The 15,411-nt window shown below is 43.3% G+C and overlaps 1 protein-coding gene across 1 annotated transcript in view; it reads right to left on the minus strand.

The window, feature by feature from the left end:
• Positions 1–15,411, minus strand: part of LOC309563594 (sorbin and SH3 domain-containing protein 1-like) — a 244,310-nt gene that overhangs the window by 52,676 nt on the left and 176,223 nt on the right. The window contains exons 21-23 of the mRNA XM_082268071.1: positions 7,971–8,140; positions 2,640–4,076; positions 1,411–1,496 (exon numbers count right to left, since the gene is read on the minus strand). Of these exons, the coding sequence (XP_082124197.1) occupies positions 1,411–1,496; positions 2,640–4,076; positions 7,971–8,140 (1,693 nt within the window). The remainder of the gene's footprint in view (positions 1–1,410; positions 1,497–2,639; positions 4,077–7,970; positions 8,141–15,411) is intronic.

The raw sequence follows: 15,411 nt of genomic DNA on the forward strand, positions 1-15,411 counted from the left end.
AGAGCGTTTATTTTGAAAAAAAAAATTTTTTATATGAAATTCCACCCAAAAAAGATGTAAAAACCAATTTTTTTTTACATTTTTGGCCAATTTGTTTTCTGCTACATATGTTTGGTAAAAAAAATCGCAATAAGCGTATTTTGATTGGTTTGCGCAAAAGTTATTGCGTTTACTAACTAAGGGAAAGATTTCTGTGATTTTTGGTGTTTTTTTTTTAACGAGTAATGGCGGCGATCTGCGATTTTTTTTGCGGGACTGCGACATTGAGGCGGACAGATCGGACCCTTAACTAACATTTTTGACACTTTTGGGGGTACCAGTGACATTACTGCAGTAATCAGTGCTATAAATATGCACTGTTACTGTAGAAATGACACTGGCAGGGAAGGGGTTAATTTTATTGGAGAGGGAGGAGTTAATGTATGCCTGGTGCTTACTAACGTGTGGGGGGGGAGGTGACTGAGTGAGCCAGGGACAGATCGGATGTTCAGCTATGCTGAACACTCCGATCTGTCACTCCCTGTCACTTAGGAGATCCGCCCGCTCTGTTTACACAGGCGGGCGGATCTCCAAACTGGATTCCCCGATGATCGGGGCAGAGCAGCGGCGATCGCCGCCGCTCCTCCCCTGGCCCGACTCCCGCTGTGAATGAAAACAGCGGGAGCGCGCCTCCGGCGGCGCGCAAGCGCCGCCTACAGGGGGAGGAGTCCAGCGACGTAGGTCTACGTCGCTAGACGATAACGAGCCATTGTGCCGCAGTAGCAGCACAGTGGCTAGTGGTAAAGAGGTTAATAACCACTATTACCAAACTATAATATGCAAAGCCTCACTTCTTCATCAAAAGTGCTGCAGCGTGTAGCATATTGTAGTAAAATTAACACTTGGCCTGCTATTTTTTAAATATGTCTACTCTTTAAAAAAGAAATAAAAATAAAACTGAGACGTGTACTGTACTGTATGTGTTGCCCCTTAGCAGACAAATTGTTTTTGTTTGATACTTTCGAATATATATTAGAAATATTACCTGGTTGGTTTCTACTGGTAATACCTTTACTTATTCTTTCCTTGTCATAATTTACATAATCCTAATTTTGGTCACCAAACTGAATATGTTTTTAAAGCAACCCATCTACATTCATTTCCTGTGACAAATTTCTAATAGAGGAAGCCTTCTTTGCAGACATAATTTCTCCTGTAAATTTCACAAATTATCTGGGATATCTTTATTTTGAGAGAACATCTACTAACTCAGCAGTTTTCATAAGACCAACTAGTGTTGCAGATTTCAAAACTCATTAAATCATTTTTCATGCCACACTCGAATATCACTACAACACCATGCATTTGTTTGTCTTGCAATAGATACAGCCTAGAGGAGAGTTTCAAAAAATGCAGAAAATAGGAGAATACCTCTTTGCTGTCATAACGTCGACGCACTAATTCTTCTGGATGATCCATGTATTCAAGAGGTGTAAAATGTCTTGGAGATTCAGAATCTAATTTCCAAATAATAACATCTAGTTAGCGGATAACTTTTAGAGATAAGACAAGGACAGACAGAGGTAGCACAAAGGAGAGAGTGAATCATTTTTTTCTATAACTATAAAAAGCTGCACGGCAACCAAACCAAAACACAAGTTTTTGATCCTGCTGACGCTGATCAAAACAGGATGAGAAGGGTTAAGAATAAATGAACAGCATTTTGATGCAAACATCATGATGCAGTCTCAAACAGGACACAAGTAACTGTAGACGTGACCTGACAATGCAAGACATACTGGCACATGCATACATGTGGTTTCAGATGGATTTTGGTTTATCTAGATTTGGATATGTTAGCCATTCTGAATTTTCATCCTGATTTCCATGGAGGAGAATTACACTATGAGGAGACAAAATTCTGGCAACAGTTTTATCAACAGTGCCTCTTCTGAAGTATTTTAATTACAAAAAAGTTTTTAAATGGATTCATTTTTTTAGCCATGTTATCGTAGCTACAACAGAAAATGGAAATCAGGCATGAGCTCTTAAGGGAAAATGTTTAAATACAATGGGGTTGATTTACTAAAACTAGAGAGTGCAAAATCTGGTGTAGCTCTGCATAGAAAGAAATCAATCAGTTTCCATTTTTTATTTTTTTTTTTATTTTGTCAAAGCTTTATTGAACAAGCTGAAGTTAGAAGCTGATTGGCTACCATGCACAGCTGAATAAGATTTTGCACTCTCCAGTTTAAGTAAATCAACCCCAATGTTTTGTACCTTTCATTGTAGTCCTAAATGAGACAGCATCATAAGATCCTGAAAATAGAAGTGAAGCCTGAACAATTCTGTTAAAGGGTACCTATCACAAATAGTTGTTCACACTGCATATAGGTGAAAGGTACACTTTAATAAAGTGCACACTGTGTCCAGGACCAGCATGTTGGTCGGTAGTTCATATATTTTTATTGCTGAGCTTCAAAGTTTGGAGAAAGCTATTTACACACTTTGGATCAAACGCATGTAAAATGTCAGCACAGAAGGAACACAGACGGCAAGCACAGATGTGGTTTCAAGAAGAAATGAAGGTGGATGACAGGTAGAGATGGTCTGTCACACAGATGAAGTGTCACATATCGTCAAGATGCAGAAAACTCCACCTCCTGTGACTGCTCCCCCTTCACTCGGCTCACTGTTGTTGTTTGAGTCCAAATTGTAACATAAAGGAAATGAGACAATATCGCCATTAGAGTTAGAATATTGCTCTAGGTTGGCATTGTCATGTTCTAGACTGTTAAGGTTTACGTAGCTTAATCTTTCCACAATGTCATATGAAGACTGCCGTGTAGGGAGACAGGGCCTCTCTTCAACCCCCTCTGAAGACTTAAGACTCTCATCAGTCTGGCTCTCTGCAGCTGACAGAACCACACTGTTGTGTTTGTCAGAGGTGTCTGAAGACTTCTTTGGGCTACATTGTAATGGCTTTTTTAATTTGAAAGGGAGGGGACTCATAAGAAACATATTTCTCTGTAGAATCAGACGTTCAGCTTGTGAATTGGATGTGCTGTTCTTGGCCATTTTCTGTTCGTGTCTACGAATAGTTGTAAATCTTGTGTAGGAAGCTGGACAGGAGCTCTTGCAGGTATTCGTTTTATATTTCTGGGGAGGCTTGATGGGATTGTTACAACTGTCAGTTGAAGCATTGGAAAGATGGTCCGTCTCATCAGTGCCACCAGAAAGTGCATCTATTAAAGCATTGTCACTGAGGTCAGAACTCATGTCTTCCACATTACTACTAGCAGTGGAAGCTGTGTGCGCTTGCTGCTGGGCCTCATCCTCACTTATCTTCACTGGCAAATCAATAAGTGACTCAGTAGAGCAGGCAGAGAGAATTCCTTCTGTAGACTGTGATGGTATTGCTGAGGCAGTTTGTCCACTGGATATGTCTAGAGAAGGCATAGATCTAGATCTCTGAATTAATTGTTCAAATGCTGTTACACGGGTAGATACATTGTGCTTGGGTACATGTTCGTAACCCTCAAGTCCAAATCTATGGTTTGGCCTGAGCTTTCCTTCCTTTTCAAAATGGCTTGCTATGTCTCTCACGTTGGAACATGAAGAAGCACTTTGTAAGGTGGATCGGTTAATATGATGCATATCTCGGTACATGGTGTTGAATTCTGAGCCACCTGACTTGAAACTGGGTGGAAAAGAACATTTTATAGAGTTCAAACTGTACTCCTGCAGGCTCATGGTGCTGCCAGACTTCACTTTATAATCCCTACAAGATTTTGCCAACATATTTTCTACACTTCCCCCAGCTTGAATCATACAAGTTTGCTTGTTGTCAAAAGATGAAGGTTCAAGCAAGTTCTCACAGCTCTGTGCCTTCTGCTGAGACAGCGAATTGGTCTGTCTGTGCAGGTAGGGGTCCTGTGTGGTCACTATAGGTTTGAATTTGGATGGCAGAATTTCAGCTATGCAAGCTTTCGCAGCAGACAAAGAGGACTTCTGCTTATATAGGCTGCCTAACAAATTACTAGCACTGCAAGCTCGCTTGTTAAATGAGGAATGTGAAAATACATGAGCATTCCCACCTGTAGAGTCCATATGCAAGCATGCAGAATAAAATAAAGGCATTGTGTTAATTTCAAGTCAATTATTGAAGACAGTGGCACAATTATGCTGTCAAGCCTGTCGGTTTAATTAAAACCCTCCTCTTGAAGATCATAGTGACAATTCCTCTATCAGTTTCCACTACAATACTACTAGTTGATTACGGAAACAGATCGATGGCAATCAGTCTCAGACAAAAAATAGTAATGTAAAAAATGGTTTTATGACCTCCACTGTATATCTGTGTACTGCAGAACACATTTTTAGTTGAATTTACAAAGTACAATACTTTTAGCACTTATGCAAATACTTGCCATGTCTTGCCTTTTAAACAGGTCTTTTTAACAAAAAACAAAAGAATACCATCGCTCCAGGCTGGTTGTTTCACATTAGCCCCAAACTTATCTCCAACTATAGGTGCTGGTCTGTTTCGCAGCCAAAATACCAATGAAAGAGTATGGATGACCGCACTCCAACTTGCTAAAGATCCAAAGTTTTATTGTAGAAAATCGATCATAAAAACATGTTCACAGCTCCATAAAGACAGGTAAAGGCATTAGAGCGTTTCATGCTATAAAGGGCTTAATCATAACATCTAGCATGAAACATGTTAGTGCCTGTACCTGTCTTTATGGTCGACTTTCCACAACAAAACTTTGGATCTTTAGCAAGTTGGAGTGCGGTCATCCATCCTCTTTCATTAGGTCTTTTAACAGCTGTTTGGAAACCTGGTGCGAAATCTTCTAACCACTTTAAAAATCATTAGTTGAACCTAGCTGCTGCTGTCATCATCAAAAGGAACATCTTCATATATTCCAATGGTGAGCCAACAGCAAGTACAAAACACAGAAATAGGACAACATACTTGACTTGTACTCAATTTTTGCATCGATTGTTAGGAAACACTATCCCAATGTTTTTTCCCTGTATTCTTCTTAACCAATTATGAAAAGCAACCTTGTTTCTCCAAGTGGCTTATAATTATGGATCCAACCTCACTTGAGTTATACCAAGACCCACTCTTTCCTGAATCCTTTAGTATGTTTTGTTTCTCAGTTTTCTGCATGCACTGAGACCAACACTGAGAGGTTCTGGTGGTCATGTGACTACTGAGAGCTTTTCTTCCTGCTATATTTTCCCTTGTGCAATGACGTGTAACCAAAGTGTGGTTATGATGCTTAACCCCATATCAGAAGAACATAATGGTAATAAATTTCATATATGTTTAGCATTATCCAAAGGTAGGTGTAAATATATGATTGTTCCGGTTTACATAATTTTTTGTGACAGGCTAATTGCACTCATGCTAATAGGAGGTTTGAACTTATAAGTCTGATACCAACAAGCTTTTAATCCTTTTGCCTAGAGGCTACAATAAAACAAGAACAGCCTCCTTTTTTTTTGTAATGTGTGTAACATAACTTACTAGACAAATTCAATATGCAATATATGTGATACTAGATAGTTCTGGTATATACTGTATATTGTATCTGCTCTGGCAGTAGAAGTAAGATAACTTTAAGAGCCCATTTAAACTTGTGTGACTTGTAATGCGATTTTAAACATCAAAGGCACATGACAAGTCGTTCCCCATGTTTTCCAATGATAACCATTCATATATGTGCGACTTAAAGTCACAGATTTCAAAGTAGTTAATGCACTACTTTGGTTGAGGGCCATAGACATCAAAGTTAACCCTCAAAAGTTCCATGAAAGTCGTACCTGAATGTTTTACATGCAACAGTGGTGCAACAGTGGGTCCGCCATTGCAGAGTGACAACAAGTTACATCCCCAAATTTGAACTCCAAAGTCGCACGACAAGTGTGAATGGAGTCTACCTGGCTTTTAGTGTGGCAGTTATATACTTAAAACAACAGCTCCTTGCTGAAATGTATATTAAAGGCCTGAAACTAATTTAAGCCTCCTCAAATACTCTTTGTGCTGTGAATATAGGTAATCAAACATACTGCTTCAGCGTAACCACACAGTTTAAGCTCAGTCTACAAACCAATTCAGATTATTACTTTTATACTGTGTGGGAAATGGCCTACAGAAAGAAAGTTCTCAGTGATCATACGACTAGCAATGCCTTCATGTGTGCTTGTGCCAGTGTATGAAGAAATCTGAACATACTATGTGACTTATAGCAAATTTACCACAACCAACATGGTATAAACCAAGTTAAGTCAGTTACTGCTACCCTATGTGCCGGTTCACACTAGCGCAAACTTCATCCTGGCTTGCATACGACTTCTTTAACCACTTAAGCCCCGGAAGATTTTACCCCCTTCCTATTTTGCGATTCGGCACTGCGTGATTTTAACAGACAATTGCGCGGTCGTGCGACGCTGTACCTAAACAAATTTGGCGTCCTTATTTTCCCACAAACAGAGCTTTCTTTTGGTGGTATTTGATCACCTGTGCGATTTTTTGATCATGTGCTATAAACAAAAAAAGAGCGTCAATTTTGCAAAAATAACAATATTTTTCACATTTTTTATATGAAATTCCCCAAAAAAATGTAAAAATCAAAATTTTTTTTAACATTTTAGGCCAATTTTTTTTTACCATATGTTTGGTAAAAAAAAAAAAAAAAATCGCAAAAAGCGTATTTTGATTGGTTTGCGCAAAAATTATTGCGTTTACTAACAAAGGGAAAGATTTTTGTCATTTTTGTTGTATTTTTTTTTAACGCGTAATGGCGGCGATCTGTGATTTTTTTTGCGGGACTGCGACATTGGGGCAGACAGATCGGACCCTTGACTGACATTTTAGACACTTTTGGGGTTACCAGTGACATTACTGCAGTAATCAGTGCTATACATATGCACTGTTACTGTAAAAATGACACTGACAGTGAAGGAGTTAACTGTATTGGAGAGGGAGGGGTTAAGTGTGTCCTAGGAGCGTGATTCTAACTGTGATGGGCTGTGGCTTGATGTGTAAGAACAGTGATCAACGGTCCTACATAGTAGAACCGTTTGATCACCATTCATACACAGGGGAGACTAACAGGCGGCTTTGTTTACACTAGCCGCCTGCCTTTCTCACGCTGTAACGGACGATCGCGAGTGGCCGGCAGACCCGATGTCTAATAAGCACAATACCACATCAACCGTATTGCACTTTATATCACTAGTCACTTAACATCTATTTATTTATACCGTGGCTATTAATGCATTGTAGATTTTATATATTTTTTATATATCATTTTTATATTTCAAGTGTATATGTACCATCTATTTATGTACCTTCTATTTATTTGAGATATTTAATAGAGTGAAGCCATCACACTATCCCTATTGGGCAGCGCCAATTCCCTACCCCTTTATACACCCATTACTCAGATATAGCATTTGCTATATTTTAGGGAGGCTGCAGCCCCTTCATCCCCTTATATCTCCATAGCGCGGGATTTTCTCTATTATTTACTGGGAATATGTTACCTAACAATTTTCAAAAAAAACAATTACAAGCAGATTGTCTATGGACGGTTGCCTTTTATGTTTGTGAGTGTGCTTGGCTTATCATAGCTGATGTAGGAGGTAGCCAGAGATTTTACCGCTGGGGTCTCAGAAAGCAGTTAAGTTATAGTGGGTGACTGAACCATGCCCAGTCTACCCAATACAGAAAATTGTATTTTTATTTAAGTTGCCATTAAGAAGTATTTTACAAAGTGTTTGTTCTAAAAAGAATACTTAAAAAAAATTTAAGCATTGTATCTATAGTAAGTTATTCTATTTTGCAATGCTCTAAAAATATTTATATGGCATTATATTATGTAAATAGCTGGGTAACTTATACATCAGAGCTGACAGCTAGACGATACCAGAAAACCTATGATGGCTGCAAATGAGGTCAGTGTCTGAATTACCTTTATTGGAAGCAGAGCTGGATGGACGTCTGTTCAAGCTGCTCAGTCCCTGAAATGGGATGTCTCCTCCTTCTAACACATTCTTGTAGATCTGCCTCTCATTCTCGTTCAGTGGGGGCTCTGGGGAAGTCTCTATCTCTTGGCTGTAATGGTAACTAGGTGCATAAGTGCTGGAACACAACAAGAACAAAGTAAATATGTCTGGTTTTCAGCCTCTTCTATGGTGAGGAGACTTTTGGCAAATCCTGTTTTCCAGTTCATTAGTGTTTGTTTAATCGGTTTCATAATCTTGAAAGAATGCAAATGTTTGCAAGCAGCAGGAATAAAGAAGCTGTACTTGTGTGGGGCAAATGACCTGATAGCACAGAAACGACATGAATCAGTTGTTCCCAAAAGAATGTACTACAACAAATCTGGCATACCGCTCTGTAATGTTCAAGAAAATTGGCACAACTAATAAGAAAGTTATGAAATATTGCAGGCCATAGCAAACTGGTTAGCTCAAACTAATATTGTTCTAGCAGAATTTAGAAAATCGTTGGGAACTGCTGAAATGGTTTCCACAATTGTTGCTTTATAGTCAACATGTTTTTACAGTGAAACTGGCACATCACCTTATGGAGCCTGCAAATAACTTTGTTAATCTTTAATAATTTTCTTTGGACCCAAAAACTCAATTCTAGCTGCACACTATATACAGGCTTCAACATATACCACAACTAGGGGCTAAAACATACCCCCTCTGGAGTTGTGCTCTCTCTATTCAAAGGTTGTAAGTTTTTGCTTGACTTATTATTTTCCCCAGAGAAGCTTACACTGAAGCACCTCCTTTCTATTTGTATGTATGTACAGTATGTATGTATCTCTCTACCTACTTACCTATATAGTGTATACACACACAAACACATACACACCATCACTATCTATATACATATATTCATACATACACTATATTTCCAAAAATATTGAGGCGCCTGACTTTTCATGCACATGAACTTTAATAGCGTCCGCGTCTTAGTCCGCAGGGTTCAATATTGAGTTGGCCCAAACAACACAGAAAGAGCCGCTCAGGTGAGGCAAACACCCAGGTGCCGGTAGGATCCGTCGTCCAGTAATAAGATATTCAAGGAAAAAGTTTGACCGCACTCAAAAAGTAAATGAACTTGGAGTGTTTATTCCCATAAAATGAAGACAACAGTGCATCACACAGACATGGACATGGTTGACGCTTTCGCGACCCTTTATGAGTAAGCGTCCCATAGAGTCGCGAAACGCGTCAACCATGTCCATGTCTGTGTGATGCACTGTTGTCTTCGTTTTATGGGAATAAACACTCCAAGTTCATTTACTTTTTGTTTGAGTTGGCCCACCCTATAACAGCTTCAACTCTTCTGGGAAGGCTGTCCACAAGGTTTAGGAGTGTGTCTATGGGAATGTTTAACCATTCTTTCAGAAGCGTATTTTTGAGATCAGGCACTGATGGACGAGAAGGCCTGGCTCACAGTGTAATGGATGTAATACTGGTTATATTAGTGAAATGCCTATTTCACCTTATGATGCATACTCTATGTGTATATATATATATATATATATATATATATATATATATATATATATATGTTACCGCTGCATTTTATTCCTTACTCAAAAGTTACTGCTAGATCACCCCTCCCTTCAGAGAAACAAGACGGCGCCTCCAGACAGAGACTCCACTCAAAATAGAAGTGTAAGAGACGCTCAGTGCGCATGCCCAGGCACACGGGAAGGAATGTGCGAATGCGCATGCGCCAATGCGCGAACGCGCGAAGGCGCGAACGTGCGTACGCAACGTGCGCACGCAATTGGCGCCAAACGGCCTATTTATACCAAGCGGTGACAGGAGCACATTGCTGAGTGGTCTTTCAGCTTGTGTTCCTGTCTACCTGTGCCCTGACCTGCTTGTGGATTTCCCGTTATACTGACCCGGCTTGCCTTTGACTCTCCTTGGATTCCTGCCTGCCTACCTGTGACCTCAGCCTGTGTTTGACCCTGCCTTGCCTTATGCCTTTGTACCTTGCTGCCAGACTGTGTACCGACTTCGGCCTGTATCCTGACTCCGCTTTTGCCTCACGTTCCTGTACCCGTGCTGTCCGGCTGTTGACAACTCCTTGGCTTGTGTTCCGACTTCGCTCCTGCCTTCTCATCCAGCATCACCGAGTTCCAGTTCCAGGTGTTCATCCGGTGATCCACAGCCATCAGTCTTCTGCCAAGTCATCCCCTGCTATACCGGCCCTCGTGCCACTCTGTGTCCTACACCGCCTGTCATCTCTATCAGGGGTGTTGGACAGGAGGTGCAAGAGAAGCCCCCTCTACAGCTTGGTCTCCACCAGGTACGTGATAGTACCACTCAGCCAGATGTCGGAGACCGAGAGAGGGGCTTCACCTCTAGAGACATTATGCCAGCAACTTGCTTCGCTTACCCAAGCAGTCAAATCCTTGCAAGAGGGCTACTTCCAATTAGAGGGTCGCATCCAATCCATGGCTTCTATCCCGGCAACCCCGGCACCTGGGTCCTCCGTGCCCGAACGGGCTCTATCTACACCTGCAGTGGTTTTGCCACCACCAGCACCTCGGGTACCTGCTCCAGAACGATTTTCGGGTGACCGACACAAATTCCGGGCTTTCAGGAATTCTTGTGAGCTATACTTTGCCCTGCAGCCACGGACTTTCTCACTTGAATCCACCAAGGTGGGGTTCGTGATCTCTCTACTTCTCGGAGAGCCGCAATCCTGGGCCCACCGTCTGCTGGAACAAAATAGTATAGCCCTGAACACCATCTCATCATTCTTCGAAGCAATGGCGCAGCTTTATGACGACCCCCAGCGATCTGTTACAGCCGAAGCAACCCTACATACGTTACAACAAGGCCCCGCCCTGCTGAGGACTATTTCGCCGAATTCCGCAGATGGGCTTCCGATACAGGCTGGAATGATGCAGCCTTACGGCATCAATTCCGTCTCGGCCTATCAGAGGGCCTTAAGGATGAACTTGCCAGAGTGGGTACGCCTGATTCTCTTGATGACCTTATTAGTCTTACTATCCAGCTTGACCGCAGGCTCAGGGAACGGAGAGTGGAAAGAGCTGGAAGTTCCAGACCTACCTGGATGTTGCCTCAAGTGCCGTCACCTCCGGCTTTTCGTCCACCTGTCTCTTTCCCCACAACCTCCAGTGTGGAGCCCATGCAACTCGGATTTTTACGCTCTCCACTAACCACTGAGGAGAGATTGCGAAGACGCTGGAACAACTTATGCCTCTATTGTGGGGAGGCCGGACATTACCTTCAGACCTGCCCGGTGCGGCCTAGTAAGTCTCAGTTTGCTTTCCCTTCTTACCTTGCAAACACTTATAGGAGGGATCTGTCCACTCACATTACCCTACCTCTCTCGCTACAGATTCTCGGAAAGACCATCAAAGTCCCAGTCATTATTGACTCCGGCGCTTGCAGCTGCTTCATGGACAGTGACTTTGCTCAGCGTCATCAAATCCCTCTGCAAGCAAAGACCCGCCAGCTATCTATCCATCTAGCTGACGGATCCCATCTCAAGTCTGGGCCTATAACCCAAGAAACCTGCCCATTACTGGCTATCTCTAATAAAGGCCACCAAGAATACTTATGTTTGGACATTATCCCATCTCCTCTGTTCCCTATCATTCTCGGTATTCCATGGCTACAAGCACACAATCCTCAGATAAACTGGAAGTCAGGAGAAGTGGCATTTCCATCCACCTACTGTCAACAAAACTGCTTCCAGCCCAGTCCTGGGAAACCTGCATCACTTTTGGGCCTGCAACCTGATCCCTCTGCATCCCAACTGGTGCCCGCAGCTTACCATGAGTTCTTGGAAGTCTTTGATAAACAGAAAGCAGACATCCTACCACCTCACCGGCCGTATGACTGCCCAATTGAACTTTTACCAGGTGCTGAGATACCGTTTGGGCGTATCTTCCCCCTCTCTGAACTGGAGCTCGAGGCATTACGCCTTTACATTGATGAAAACCTGAAAAAAGGCTTCATCCGGCCCTCTACGTCCCCCGCGGGGGCTGGTATTTTCTTTGTTGAAAAGAAGGATCATTCTCTACGCCCCTGTGTTGATTATCGGGAGTTGAACAAGGTTACTGTCAAAAACAGATATCCTCTGCCCTTGGTTCCTGAACTATTCCAACGTTTCAGGGCAGCCACGGTATTCACAAAACTTGACCTACGAGGAGCATACAATCTAGTACGGATCCGCGAGGGCGACGAGTGGAAGACCGCCTTTCGCACAAGATTCAGACACTTCGAGTATCTTGTCATGCCCTTTGGATTGTGCAATGCTCCAGCCACTTTTCAGCATTTTGTAAACAACATTTTCAGAGACTTTCTTGATCTATTTATGATTGTCTACCTTGATGACATTCTTATCTTTTCAGATTCCATTCAAGTACACCGTGAACATGTCAAGAAGGTTCTCGGCCGCCTAAAAGACCATGGATTATACGCGAAGGCCGAGAAATGCGAGTTCGAAAAGGAATTAATCCAATTCTTGGGACTCGTCATTTCCACTTCTGGGATCTCCATGGACCCCCAAAAGGTCAAATCGATCCTCGAATGGCCCACTCCCACAGACAGGAAGAGCACACAGAGGTTCATTGGATTCGCTAATTTCTACCGCAAGTTTATCAAGAACTTCTCCGCTATTATCCTTCCGGTCACCCAGCTAACAAGGCAAGGTACCCGTTTCCAATGGACACCGGCAGCACAAGCTGCGTTTGACCAGTTAAAGGTCCTATTTACTACTGCACCTATCTTACAACACCCAAATCCTGCATTACCCTATGTTCTTGAGGTGGATGCTTCAGAAAATGCCGTTGGTGCGATCCTGTCACAGCGTTCAGGTACGAAATCTCTTCTTCACCCTGTTGCCTTCTTTTCCAGGAAGCTCAGCCCAGCAGAAAGGAACTACGATGTTGGAGACCGGGAACTACTGGCCATCAAGGTAGCCTTGGAAGAATGGCGCTACCTGTTAGAAGGAGCATCCCACCCTATCCTGATCTTTACCGATCACAAAAATCTGGAGTACCTCCGAACAGCTAAAAGACTGAAACCACGTCAAGCCAGGTGGGCACTGTTCTTTTCTCGTTTTATCTTCCATATCACCTACAGGCCGGGCTCCAAGAATGGCAAACCTGATGCGCTATCCCGCATGTACCTAGAGGACGAAGAGTGTAGTCAAGTAGACACAATCCTGCCGGCCCAAAGTTTTCTACTGTTGCAAACAGATCTGTTAACACAGCTGAAGCAGGCGTCCACAAGGGATGTTCTACCATCAGGTATGTGCCTTCAGGAACAAGAGGGACTGTTTTTTTACAACCAAAAAGTGTTCGTACCCCCAAGTCTACGTGCCAAGGTCCTCGGCCTGTGCCATGATCACCCCTTGGCAGGGCACTTTGGAATATCTAAGACGGTTGACCTGGTACAACGGTCCTTTTGGTGGCCTGGTCTGAGGTCTGACTGCCATAATTATGTTAGCACTTGTGGAATCTGCATTCGGAACAAGAATGACAAGGCCAAAGCCTGGGGTCTACTAAGGCCCTTGCCCATTCCCAAGAGGCCTTGGGAGATGATAAATATGGATTTTATAGTTGAGCTTCCTCCTTCTGAAGGATTCACGACCATCTTTGTGGTGGTCGACAGATTAACAAAGATGGCCCACTTTATCCCTATGTCAGGAACTCCCTCAGCAATGGAAACCGCCCAAACTTTTATCAAGGAAGTGGTTCGGCTCCACGGGGTACCTAGCAACATCACCTCAGACCGGGGGGTGCAATTTACTTCCAGATTCTGGAGAGACCTCTGCAGAACTTTGAAAATCGACACGTACTTTTCCTCTGCCTATCATCCACAAACGAACGGGCAAACGGAGCGTACAAACCAGACCCTGGAGCAGTATCTCCGGTGTTTTTCTTCATTCTCACAGGATGACTGGGCATCACTTTTACCCCTGGCAGAGTTTGCATATAATGACGCAGTGCATTCGGCCACGGGTCAAGCCCCGTTTTTTGCAAACTATGGGTACTTCCCAGCTTCTATACCTGATGTGATGCCTGATTCCTTGGTTCCTGCAGTCCAGGAAAGAGCCACATTTTTGCAAACCAACAACAAGCTATTGCAAGACGCCATTGTCAAAGCACAGCAAGACAACAAAAAAATTTTTGATAGGAAGAGAAGGGGAGATCTGAACCTCAGACCGGGAGACAAGGTTTGGTTATCCACCATTAATTTGAAACTGTCATGTCCATCTAAAAAATTGGGACCTAGATATATCGGTCCATTCTCTATTAAGAGACAGATCAATCCTGCTGCCTACGAACTTTCACTCCCGGAAACATACAAAATTCACCCTGTCTTCCATGTGTCCTTACTGAAGCCTACCAGACCCAATCCATTTCCTGACCGTGAGTCGGATCCAGCCCCGCCTGAAATTATTGATGGCAACGAAGAATACGAGGTTGAAGCAATATTGGACTGTAGGAAAAGAGGAGGTACTGTCCAGTACCTGATTAAATGGAAGGGCTATGGCCCGGAAGAAAATTCATGGGAACCAGAAGCCAACCTCCATGCTACGGATCTAATACAAACCTTTTTTCAGTTTCATCCTGAGAAGATGTTGCAGATGGGCATCCGGAGGCCGCCCATTGGGGGGGGGGGGGCAATGTAAGAGACGCTCAGTGCGCATGCCCAGGCACACGGGAAGGAATGTGCGAATGCGCATGCGCAAATGCGCGAATGCCCGAACGTGCGTACGCAACGTGCGCACGCAATTGGCGCCAAACGGCCTATTTATACCAAGCGGTGACAGGAGCACATTGCTGAGTGGTCTTTCAGCTTGTGTTCCTGTCTACCTGTGCCCTGACCTGCTTGTGGATTTCCCGTTATACTGACCCGGCTTGCCTTTGACTCTCCTTGGATTCCTGCCTGCCTACCTGTGACCTCAGCCTGTGTTTGACCCTGCCTTGCCTTATGCCTTTGTACCTTGCTGCCAGACTGTGTACCGACTTCGGCCTGTATCCTGACTCCGCTTTTGCCTCACGTTCCTGTACCCGTGCTGTCCGGCTGTTGACAACTCCTTGGCTTGTGTTCCGACTTCGCTCCTGCCTTCTCATCCAGCATCACCGAGTTCCAGTTCCAGGTGTTCATCCGGTGATCCACAGCCATCCACCTGCTATACCGGCCCTCGTGCCACTCTGTGTCCTACACCGCCTGTCATCTCTATCAGGGGTGTTGGACAGGAGGTGCAAGAGAAGCCCCCTCTACAGCTTGGTCTCCACCAGGTACGTGATAAGAAGGCTAGATACATAGATACTCCAATTGCTAGCTTATACGTATTATATATGACTATTTCCTGGAAATGACTTTCCTCGG

Source organism: Pelophylax lessonae (assembly GCF_965119305.1).
Source record: "Pelophylax lessonae genome assembly, chromosome: 9".
Taxonomy (NCBI): Eukaryota; Metazoa; Chordata; class Amphibia; order Anura; family Ranidae; genus Pelophylax; species Pelophylax lessonae.